This window comes from Acipenser ruthenus, chromosome 1, assembly GCF_902713425.1.
Source record: "Acipenser ruthenus chromosome 1, fAciRut3.2 maternal haplotype, whole genome shotgun sequence".
Classification (NCBI taxonomy): domain Eukaryota; kingdom Metazoa; phylum Chordata; class Actinopteri; order Acipenseriformes; family Acipenseridae; genus Acipenser; species Acipenser ruthenus.
This window is the reverse complement of record NC_081189.1, coordinates 53,006,978-53,019,228: the sequence shown is the minus strand read 5'-3', so window position 1 is coordinate 53,019,228 and position 12,251 is coordinate 53,006,978. Positions and strand designations below refer to the sequence as shown.

The window sequence follows — 12,251 nt, the reverse complement described above, 5'->3', positions numbered from 1 at the left end:
TGGAAGAGTGGCGAGAAGAAAGCCATTGCTGAAAAAAATCCATATCAAATCCCATTTGGATTTTGCCAAAAGGCATGTGGGAGACGCAGCAAACGTGGAAAAAGGTTCTCTGGTCTGATGAGACCAAAACTGAACTTTTTGGCCTTGGTGCAATACGCTATGTGTGGCGCAAAGCCAACACTGCTCCTCACCCTGAGAACACCATCCCCATGGTGGTGAAGCATGGTGGTGGCAGCATCATGTTATGGGGATGCTTTTCATCGGCAGGGACTGGCATACTGGTCAGGATTGAGGGCAAGATGGATGGAGCCAAATACAGGGAAATTCTAGAGGAAAACCTTTCATTCTGCAAGAGACCTGGGACTAGGGCGGAGGTTCACCTTCCAGCAGGACAATGACCCTAAACACACAGCCAAAGCTACACTGGAGTGGTTTAAAAACAAGAATCTGAATGTCTTAGAATGGCCCAGTTAAAGCCCAGACCTTAAGGCAAGACTTGAAAATTGCTGTTCACCAACGGTCCCCATCCAACTTGACAGAGCTTGAGCAATTTTGCCAAGAAGAATGGGCAAAAATTTCAGGATACAGATGTGCAAAGCTGGTAGAGACTTACCCAAAAAGACTCACAGCTGTAATTGCTGCCAAAGGTGCTTCTACCAAGTATTGACTCAGGGGGGTGAATACTTATGCAACCAACAAATGTTGTTTTTTTTTTTGTTTAATTAACTTGTCACAATAAAAAATATTTTGCACCTTCAAAGTGTTAAGTATGTTGTGTAAATCAAATGGTAAAAATCCCAATTAAATCAATTTTAATTCCAAGTTGTAACACTACAAAATGTGGAAAAATCCAAGGGGGGTGAATACTTAGGCAAGGCACTGTAACACGTTAAAGTAGAAAAATATCCCAGGAGTAAAGAATACGTTGTGTAGGCCTTACTTTACCCAGTGAATTAACTACAAAACAAAGGATGTCAAGTTAAATGTTGTTTTGTTTGTTCCTGAAGTAAATAGTACATAAAGTTGACAATGCATTTTATTTATTTTTAACTTTTTTTTTTTCATTCCTTGCAATTGCCGTTTCTTCACAGTAAAAAGTGGGCATAGACGCTTCAAATAAAACAAACGTGGAAATGACGTTGTAAAATGAAGGGGGAAGAAAACTCACTGTTTTGGTTCTCGTTTATTACATTCCACATAACAAAGTCGCAGCAAAAAATATATAATATATACAATCTGTGTAAAAATCACTACACAACATTTCCAGCAAGTTGGGTACTGTTTAAGCAAGGCATTTCAGAATGATGTGCTTTGCCTTTTTTCTGGCCTATGAGATCGCTCTGAAGCAGCACAGTGCTTTTTTGACCCAGATGGCCTCATAGAGATCACTGTGTGTGCGCTCTCATAATCTGTTTTGTTAACTTTTTACTGTGTAAAAACTTAGAAATAGCGGCTCAAGAGCTGCTGTGTTGATCCTGTTTTTATTTATATATATATATATATATATATATATATATATATGCAAAAGTATTCAGACCCCTGACCAATTCTCTCATATTACTGAATTACAAGTGGTACATTGAAATTTCGTTCTGTTTGATATTTTATTTTAAAACATTGAAACTCAAAATCAATTATTGTAAGGTGACATTGGTTTTATGTTGGGAAATATTTATAAGAAAAATAAAAAACTGAAATATCTTGCTTGCATAAGTATTCAACCCCTGTGCTGTGGAAGCTCCCAGTTTACACCGATGAAAGAAATTGCCCTAACGAGGACACAATTACCTTACCATTGGCCTCCACCTGTGAACCATTAAAGTTGCTGTCACATTTTCTGGATAAAAACCCCACTGTTGAAGGATCATTGGTCAGGCTGTGAATCTGAAGGAAAATTAAGACCAAAGAGCATTCTACAGAAGTTAGAGATAAAAGTAATACAAATGCATAGATTACGGAAAGGGTACAAAATAATATCCAAGTGTTTGGATATCCCAGTGAGCACAGTTGGATCAATAATCAGGAAGTGGAAGCTGCATCACACCACCCAGGCACTGCCAAGAAAAGGCCGTCCCTGAAAACTCAGCGCTCAAACATGGAGACTTGTGAGAGAAGCCACAGAGAGGCCAACAATCATTTTGAAGGAGCTACAGAGTTCAGTGGCTGGGAGTGGAGTAATGGTGCACCAGTCAACCATATCAAGAGCTCTGCATAACACTGGCCTGTATGGGAGGGTGGCAAGAAAGAAGCCGTTACTCAAAAAGTACCATCTGAAAGCACATCTGGAGTTTGCCAGAAAGCATGAGAGTGACCCAGCTGTGATGTGGGAAAAGGTTTTGTGGTCAGATGAGACCAAGATAGAGCTTTTTGGCCAACTCAAAGCGCTATGTGTGGCGCAAACCTAACACTGCCCATGCCTCAAGACACAGCATCCCTACAGTGAAGTATGGTGGTGGCAGCATCATGCTGTGGGGATGCTTCTCATCAGCAGGGACTGGGCATCTTGTTAAAATTGAAGGAAGAATGGATGGAGCAAAATACAGGGAAATACTGCAAGAGAACCTGCTTCAGTCTGCTAAAAAACTGAAGCTTGGGAGGAAATTCACCTTTCAGCAGGACAATGATCCCAAGCACAAGGCCAAAGCAACATTGGAGTGGCTCAAGAGCAAAAAGGTGAATGTCCTACAGTGGCCCAGTCAAAGTCCTGATCTCAATCCCATTGAGAATCTGTGGCACTATTTGAAAATTGCGGTCCACAAGCGTCGTCCAACCAACCTGAACAACCTGGAGCAAATCTGCCAAGAAGAATGGGCCAAAATCACTCCGACACTGTGTGCAAAGCTGGTACATACTTACCCCAAAAGACTTAAAGCTTTTTTATTTTTCTTAAAAATATTTCCCAACATAAAACCAATGTCACCTTACATTAATTGATTTTGAGTTTCAGTGTTTTAAAATAAAATATCAAACAGAACGAAATTTCAATGTACCATTTGTAATTCAGTAATATGAGAGAATTGGTCAGGGGTCTGAATACTTTTGCAAGGCACTGTATGTGTATATATATAGATATATATGTGTGTGTGTGTGTGTGTGTGTGTGTGTGTGTGTATATATATATATATATATATATATAATATCACACAGAGCTCGTTTTCACACAGCTGTCACATAACTTCTGGTGAGGCGGTAAATAAGTGCAAGGTAGATTTGTCATTTCTAGCAAATACGAACATCTGATTTTTGTATCCGAATACATGCCAAAAAATATTTGTTTGGATATTTGTTCCAGCACTAATTATTTGTATCTGTTACTTCAGCAGGAGCTAAAAAAAACTGTAAAGGACTTGATTTAAAGGGACACACACAGTTATTTAATTTCATCATGTTCTTTATTCCAAAAGTGGATTAAATCAAATGTAGTGCAAGGTACAGCATTGAGCTGGATTTCAATCGGGTTACATAATTAAATATTCACTTTGGGATTAAATTTATGATGTGTCGCAACTGCAGTGTGTCCCTTTGCAGACAACCGAGTCAGTGCTATTGCAAGAATTAAACCGATGGAATGAGGAATGTAACTGTAGATAGATCATGACGCTACGTTAATTTACTGTAATGAATAAGTAACAACTGTGATTCACAGAAGAGTATAGCCCTGTTCACACTTGTATAGGTAAGATACTTGTACAGTTTGTTTCGGTATAGAATATACCGGTACGAAACCACTTTCTGTCCTAACTCGCTTTAATACCGGTACAGTACCAATACAGTTGCGATATATACCTGTCCACATTCATGTATGTTTAAATCGACAGTGTTCGGGTTCTGAACTCGTTTCCGTGACGATCGCTGTCACATCTGTTGGAAATGGATCCGCGGTTACGTAATACAGCATTTTTTGCCGTCCAGTCCATGTACAGTATTTTGTTTTGGTGTTCAATCATTATTAAGAGTCGAGCAGAACGTGAAAGGATGAGACGAACAAAAAAAGCAAAAACAATGAGCTGTCTTTAAAAGCACAAGGTTGCAAAGACAGCGAGCTTGCATCACAGCTTTGGGAATGCATGTTTTTTTTTTTTTTTTTGCTTTTTGATTTTCCCTCACGAGGGATTTTATTTTAGAGCCGCACTGTACCGCTTTACCTCTAGTCATCATCACTAATTTTGTGGCGATTATGTTGTCACTTATTTTGGCATTTTTTTGGTGTAGCCATGATAAAGGTACTGCTCACCGTAAAATGTAAAGCTGTTCAAAGTATTTAAACTGTAAAGCCAGACGTGCGCCTGCTTCAGAATATTGACTTAACTGTATCGATACCGTGTCGATTTACCTGTCCACACTTAAGCCTTCATTCCTTTGCCTCTTCATAAGTTGAATTTATTTCCAATCTGTTCCAAGAAGATAATTACTGAGTTTATTTAAATGCTCTTATTTTAATTTATAATTTGTGTTAATTGTTTCATAAATCAACAGTTATATTATCTTTCCCTTTACTGTGCTTCTTAAATGTTGTCATACAAACTGTTGTTCTGCCCCCATACTTCATGGGGTCAGTCCATATTCATTTGGTCAGTACTCATGGGGGAAGTCCATATTCATTTGGTCAGTACTCATTTAGGCTTTCCCATCCTGGGACATCACTGACTCTGTCATCCCTTATTATTATTATTATTATTATTATTATTATTATTATTATTATTATTATTATTATTATTATTCGTTTATTTAGCAGAAGCCTTTAGCCAAGGCGACTTACAGAGACTAGGGTGTGTGAACTATGCATCAGCTGCAGAGTCACTTACAATTACGTCTCACCCGAAAGACGGAGCACAAGGCGGTTAAGTGACTTGCTCAGGGTCACACAATGAGTCAGTGGCTGAGGTGGGATTTGAACCAGGGACCTCCTGGTTACAAGCCCTTTTCTTTAACCACTGAACCACACAGCCTCCTTATAAAAAAACTGCGGTGGTCAGAGTAACTATTAGCAGTTTGTACTGTATCAGTTGTACATTTCAAAAGTAAGAGCAGTCTGCTTTGTGTGTGAACTGTAGAATTAGCATGTCCCTCTGACGTGCCCCAAGCAAGCTAGAAGATTTGTTTGGGGGGGAAAAAAAGCTGCCATAGTAGTCACTTACTTTTTGTCTTAATCTATTTTTTATTGAAGGCAACATAGCAACAGTGAGGAGGTGGCATTCACACCTAAATAAAAGATTGCTTGTTGGCCAAAAGGTTTTTGTATTTTGAATAAGTTAATTAGAATGGAGGGTACATAAATCCTACTGTGATTCTGTACAGGACTAAACTTTATGGCAAATCTGAGGCATCATCACAGCGGTTTCACTGTTGCGGCGTCCATTTTTCTTAAGTATATACAGCTGTGACAGGGGATGTGTATTTTTTTCAAATGCCTTGATTTTTAAGATTATAAATTGAGCCTCCTCCTCATGAGCATCTTGGTAGACACTAATACACTATATGACAAGGGCACTTTAAAGGTTAACACTGTTAGTCCTGAACACCAGCATTTGCTCACACTGAACAACTACATACAAACCACTAATTTTCTTTTTAATCAGCTTTCTCATAATTTGGGAATCAAAGGGTTAATGTTACAGGTGTATAAGGAAAAAACTAACTGTTGTGATTGTGTTCTGTTTTGTAGTGATGCTGTGGAGTTACTCCAGCCCAGCACTCATATTACTTCCTCTGTGAAGACCATGAGCAAGGCTCCAGGCAACGTCCCCCGACCTGCACCTGTCAGTGTTGCACCAGTTCCAGCATTTAAATCCACTGCAGCCCCCGTCGCTGCCAAATCTGCAGGCTGGCAACTTGCTAACGCAGGAGGTAACAAATCATTTTCTTCTGCACCAGGTTAAGGTGTCTAATTTTTTAGTCTTCAGATGCTCATCACTGATCATTCCAACCTCCGTAAAGATTTTTTAAAACATTTTTTAGGCATGAATTAATTGACTTTTTTATAGTAATGTTTCCTGCAAATGTTAAATATACCCAACATGTTTGAGTGTGTGCATATACATATTATATATACATATATTAATTAGAGACTTTATTTTACCATATGACACTGGCATATTCTGTTAACATGCAGTTTGCATATTCCAGTATATGGAAGTTAACATTTGATATTATGGGCTGGCAAGTTGTTCTTGTACATAACGGTGCTCAGTCTTGTGCAGAGCAGAAGTAGGAGTTTCACACTAAACAAGTTAAGAATGTTAGTATGTGAAGGAGTTGCCATTCTTCAAAAATCCTCAAGGTGGCAGCTCTAGGCTAAAACATTTTTGGAGGACTAATTTTTAGTACACAACACTTCTCACCTTTCTCATGGCTGAATTGGCCACTGGACATTGCTAGGTAGTCAAATGAACATGCACTTGCCTCTTCTGACAGCTCGACAAACCAGTTCAAATGGAATTGTGACAGGGCATCATCACGGCCCAGAATTGACTACCAGCAGGATTTAGCCCCAGAGACAGAAAGCTACAGTTTTAAGCACTAGAGTCCACATTTAATAAACAAAACAACGAATAAACAGGAACAAACAAACAGGCATGAGAGCCAAAATAAAAGGTTCAAACAAAAGAATAACTATGTGTAGGCTGGGCATTAGCCTTCACTACCACATTGCTAAACAATACAAAAATCAGACCAACAAACAAAGGATTTCTGGATCTTTTTATACATGTGGCCACTCCCCGATAAGGATCAATTACCTAATTGGGGAATGGCCATATCTGTGATTGCTGGCAGGGACAGATTTAACCCCATCCCTGCCAACCTTACATTCCCACACACACACACTATTTACAGCAGTAGGGCTTCATCCCTGCCACTGGTATTATCACAGCAATGTGCCTTTTTATCTTGAATACAATAAACTCCCTCTCTGTGACCTACTTTAATATAATGACCAGCTTTTGTTTAAACTAGTCCCTTTGAACTTGGAGTCATCTGAAGGTCATCTATTAAAAATAACTACTTATTTTACAAAGTCCCTTTAGGGTTCAGAATAGAGTGTTGCTACTGTTCCAAAAGATTTAGGTACCCACTCTTTCTTATTATGCAATAAAATATGGTCCATACAATTACAACCACTTTAGCATTGGAACACAATTATGTAGGTAAAGTGTATCTGCAAGGATAGCTTTCAGTTTGTCAGCTGCATGTTCACCATTTAGGTCTTGCAAAACAATTACAATGTGTAACCCATACTGATATTGGGCATCAGTCGACTTGTCAGTGACCACTGACAAGCAGCCAGACTGTTTTACCAATTCCATAATCTCCTGCTTGTGATACTCTGCACCTTCAGCTAAGTATTCACATCTCAGCTGGGCTGATGAAGGAATCGCTCCACACTTTGTCTGAAGAATTTCCGTAACTTTTGGTTGTCAAATTTTTAAAAAGGGATATTTGCGCAAACAAATGCCTCTGTCAGGTCAAAATTTAATAAGTGGACTTTTGGAATATGTAAGTCATCGTTTTTTGTTTCTTTGCAAGTAAAGCCCGCCTTTTATCTTCATCCCAACAAAGCACCTTAAACTACTGCACTGTTTGGTATACGCAAGAGCCAATGGGAGTGGATTACCTAGCAACAATGTTACCGAAGGCAGGCACCTCACAAGTATACACTAATCATAGCATCCACAGTACCTTAATACTTTAAATGCAGATGGACCCCCTTTATATCGTGATGACCGTGCAGGGATAGTTCATTATAAAAACCGTGTTTGACCCCCTATTACAGCTCATCATGAGAAAAAAAAGACCAGTGAATGAAAGAAAAGCACAGTGTTAAAGGGATTTCCGTGCTTGTTTTTCATAAAGTGCTGAGCACTGAATGCCCTCTCACAGAGCAACCTAGTCAGGAACAGGGACCCTGTGGATTCAACCTCATCCATGGTTTTTATGGAAGCCTTACTGGCAAGAACTTCTTGGTGGGCCAAACAGTGAAACAAAAAGCTTTTTGGGGCCGCTCTCTTGGAAATAATTTCAGCTTCTAGTCTTTCTTCGGTAGCTTTGTTTTCCTTTGAGAGAGTCATTACTTCAAGTGAGGAGTCGGCTTTTGGGTCTGCATGGGCTACACGTTCTTATTGGGTCTGAACAATAGTACCAGATTCTGCCGAGTCAATGCCCATGTTTGAACTATTGCCCCACCCCCACTTGTAGCTGAATGTTAATTATTCGCTGTTTCTAATAACCATGTGCAAAAAAATAAATTACTAAAAATAACCATGCACAAATAATGCCTGAGATTTCAAATCTCATGCTTTGAGTAGAACAAGCTGTGCAGTACAGTAGTTGCTCTGTGCATTGATTTTCGATTACATTAACATGCCACCAAAAAGAAGCAGCTATACAGTTGAAACTAAACTTCAAGTCATTGACTGGTGGCGGCAACATGATCAAAATTATCGAGCTGCTTCACGGGAGTTCCAAATTGACGGTTGTCGGATTCGTGAGGGGTTACAAAAGGAATTCGAACTGAGAGCGCTGTGCCACGGGAAAAACAAACAATTTCCATCTCAAGGCAGGGAACCTATATCTAAAGCTATAGACCTAGATGTTTTTGACTGGATGATCGAAGAAAGGAATGAAAGGCATGTGGTGAGCAATAAAATGCTTAAAGCATATGCCTTAAAAGCAGCTGCAGAACACAATGTTGGGGATTCCTCAGCCTCTGATGGTTGGCTTCGAAACTGGAAAAAAAAGGTGTATTGTGGCCATTTTGAGAGGTACTGCTGAGGGACAAAAAAATTCCAGCAGAATATGCTTATGAAATCAATGGCTGTAATGCGCTTCACAATCAACATGGATATACAGATTATAATACTGGGAATATGGACAAATCAATGGTGAGATTTGATATGAAATCAAACACAATGAACAGCGTCCGTGAGGAAACAACTTTTAGGATCGCCACCACTGGGGGAACAAAGAGGGGCTTTAATGTTGCACATATGGGCATAAAAGCCAGCCTTTATTTGCTTTAAGAAATGGCATCGTTCCTCCCCATGTGTTCACACAGCTGCAGATCCCAGCCAATGTGAAAGTCACCGCCTCTGTCAACAGCTGGATGACAAGCCCAAAAATGCTGGAATGGGTGAATCGCATTTGGGGAGCAGACAATGATGATCAGTATCGGCTGCTTATACTCGACAGAGAACTGGTACATGTGACTTAGGCTGTGAAAGATGATATGGAACATCGGAAAACAGACGTGTTCTTTATACCTGCTGGATGTACACCACTTGTTCAGCCTGCAGATAGTTCATGAAATGCACCCTTTAAAACAAAATTGAGGAAGTCGTGGTTGCACTGCCGTCAGAGGGATGATCATTGACTGGGTGTCACAAGCCTGGGCTGCACGTGGTGAGGATATTATGCGCAAGTCATTTAAAGTTTGTGGTATCAATCTGGCCGTAGATGGCTCTGAAGATGGGCTCCTGCAAAGCTAGCTTGCTGAAGCACTCGGACACGACCAGGATCACTGATGGAGGGAGAGACAATTGATTACATCATCGATGATGAAGGTTCAGATGACGAAGTCATGGACTGCAGTTTTGGATCTGACAATACAGACTCTGAGTCCAATTGATTACGCTTTCCTGTTAAGCTACAATCCCATTGTTTTTGTTCTTTTTGTTTACAATAGACTTGAGCTTTAAAGGTTAATGTGTGTTTTATGAAGATTTAAAATGCCATTACAGTGGACTTGCACAGCACCCTTTATGATTCTTGTGCTTTACCTTTTGAATTTTAAACATGCCTAATTCTAAACGTAGAATGACATTGCAGTGGACTTATGCAGCACCCTTTTTTAAGGCAAACAGTTTACTTTGTATTTCACCATTTAATAAATGTTAACTGCATTTCTTGATTCTTTAACACAACTGTGTGCTGTGCCTTTTGAATTTTAAACATGCCTAATTCTAAACGTAATCTATCTAGCTAATGTTAACAATATAACAGTAATATTGCTTGTTATTTTGCCCCTGTCTTGAGTTAACACCCCTCCCCCACTTTTGCCTTAACATCAACTCGACACCCCCAGGGTGTTGACTCGACAGAATCTGGGTATTATCACCTTGCAACGATAGTATTATCACTTTACGTTCAGGGGTATTATAAGAATTATTTTGTATGACACACAGTAGTATTATTTAGGTCTATCTGTATATTACATATAAATCCCTGCACCCCCATTGTTATTACAGCAACCAAATAATGATCTTAATATAAGTGGGAAGCCACCTAGAGCATATGACAATGTGTGCCTGTCTCGAGCACAGACAGCTGTTTTTAGGTTTTCTTTTCATTACCACTAGTTATTTGTTTGTTTGTTTGTTTGTTTGTTTGTTTATTTATTTATTTATTTATTTATTTATTTATTTATTTATTTATTTTATTTTTTACAGCATCTGGATTCCAAAAGGCTGCTCCCAATACTGGCCACATAACATCTGCTTCTGGCCATGTGTCAAACAGCTCTATTCAGTATGGAGCAAAGGCACCCCCAGCCAACGCCATGAGCAGACCAGCCCCACAACCACACCCAAAAGATCAGGACACGCTGGTCCAGAGAGCAGAGCACATCCCGGCTGGGACCCGCACCCCCATGTGTGGACACTGCAAGATGGTCATCAGGTCAGTGAAGATCCCTTATTAATCAAATTAGATAAGCAGCCTCTGCCACAATGGGCAATAGAGCAGATAAAGGTGCTTCCGTATGCAAGACTGCACATGTTACTGATGTTTCTTAAGGAGCAGTATCAAACGTGATGGCAGTGCCATACTGACTGACCACAGTGTCATGGCAGGCGTTCCTAAGTTTTGTCCAATAAAATGTAGTTTGTAATCATCAAATAGCTTACATGAATGAATAATAAGCAGTAATAGTAATTTGCATGTATAAAATATTGACAACCAAAGGCGTTGGATAGCATTGGCCATCAACTGTAGTGAGATCTCTGAGAGACCGATATATTCCTCAGAGCAGCGAGAGAGGGATTATGATCTACCATTTATTAAAACCTGAAATTACTTCTGAACGTATGTCTTCTGAAATCCCAGCAATTTCTGCAAGATCACCCCGATAATATTTCTGATTCGTGATAAATTAAACGTAAATCTGTGACGGGTGATTAGATTTTAATTTATTGATATCAAACATAGCATTGCTATAGTATGGGGGTGGGGGGGTGGACTTGTGGACAAAAAAAATACTATTTCATCAAACTGGCCTTGTTAATGAAATAGGCCTGATAAGGTGGTGTGCTTTCACTTTTGTGTGCTACAGTAATGGTATAGTTATTTAATTTGCAAAGAGAGTTAAGACTAATTAATTTAATGTCAGACCAAATGCCGGATTATAAAGACATTGCTTTGTGATTCTCTTAACATAATTACAGTGCATGCCCTTAGTGGAACCATTATTGGAAGGTAGCTAAGAGTGGGATCAAATTGCCTTCCATTCTACACCTCTTTTGCAGTCAGACTACACAGCAGACTGTTACCTAAGTCTGGTGTATAGAATAACAGTCTCTAACTGTGCCAAAGTGTGTCTGTGAGGAGTTTAACATGATATGATGTCTGAATTAAGTTTTGTTCTGTTGTTTTCCACTTAAGTTAATTATCCCATTTGTAGCCTCCATCCAAATAGTCATTTGTTTGTAAAATACCTCAATGCAAAAATTATGTAACCCAGAATTAAGTTAGTAGATACAGTGGTAACCATAGCCAGCTATTTAAATATCATAATACTGTCGCAGTGCGACAACGCAAAAATGTTGCAGCTTTGCAATCCTGTTTTTTCTAAATCAGCTGCACTTCCTTTGTCCTGCCACCAGGTGGAACATGGGACCAGAAAATGCAGTAAACAAACCAACAGGAAGTGCTGAGGCCAATCGTGCATATTTTCAGAGCGTTGCTAAAAGGCACATGGTTTGGAGTTCTGCTCCTAAGTGAACTGATTTTTCACGCTCGTTCAAACAGGAGGAGTTATAGTTATTTAACTAAAATCAATATAGTAGCATTTGTAAAAGTGCTTACAAGTATAAATACCCCACAACACACTCACCCTTTAAGCGTACAGGAGATGGTCAGTCCAGCAAGAACCTCTAATGACCTGCAGCGTCCTTACTGTAATTATGGTATTAATGTAAATTATGCATTTATACTACCTGTACAGTACTCATGAAATCCTTGATAGCCGTGAAAAAAATACA

The 12,251-nt window shown here is 39.4% G+C and overlaps 1 protein-coding gene across 1 annotated transcript in view; it reads left to right on the top strand.

Annotated features, from left to right (window-relative positions):
• The window catches only part of LOC117421249 (PDZ and LIM domain protein 5-like), a 134,231-nt gene that overhangs the window by 107,105 nt on the left and 14,875 nt on the right, over positions 1-12,251 (top strand). The window contains exons 8-9 of the mRNA XM_059026137.1: positions 5,666-5,847; positions 10,443-10,671. Coding sequence (XP_058882120.1) covers positions 5,666-5,847; positions 10,443-10,671 — 411 coding nt within the window. The remainder of the gene's footprint in view (positions 1-5,665; positions 5,848-10,442; positions 10,672-12,251) is intronic.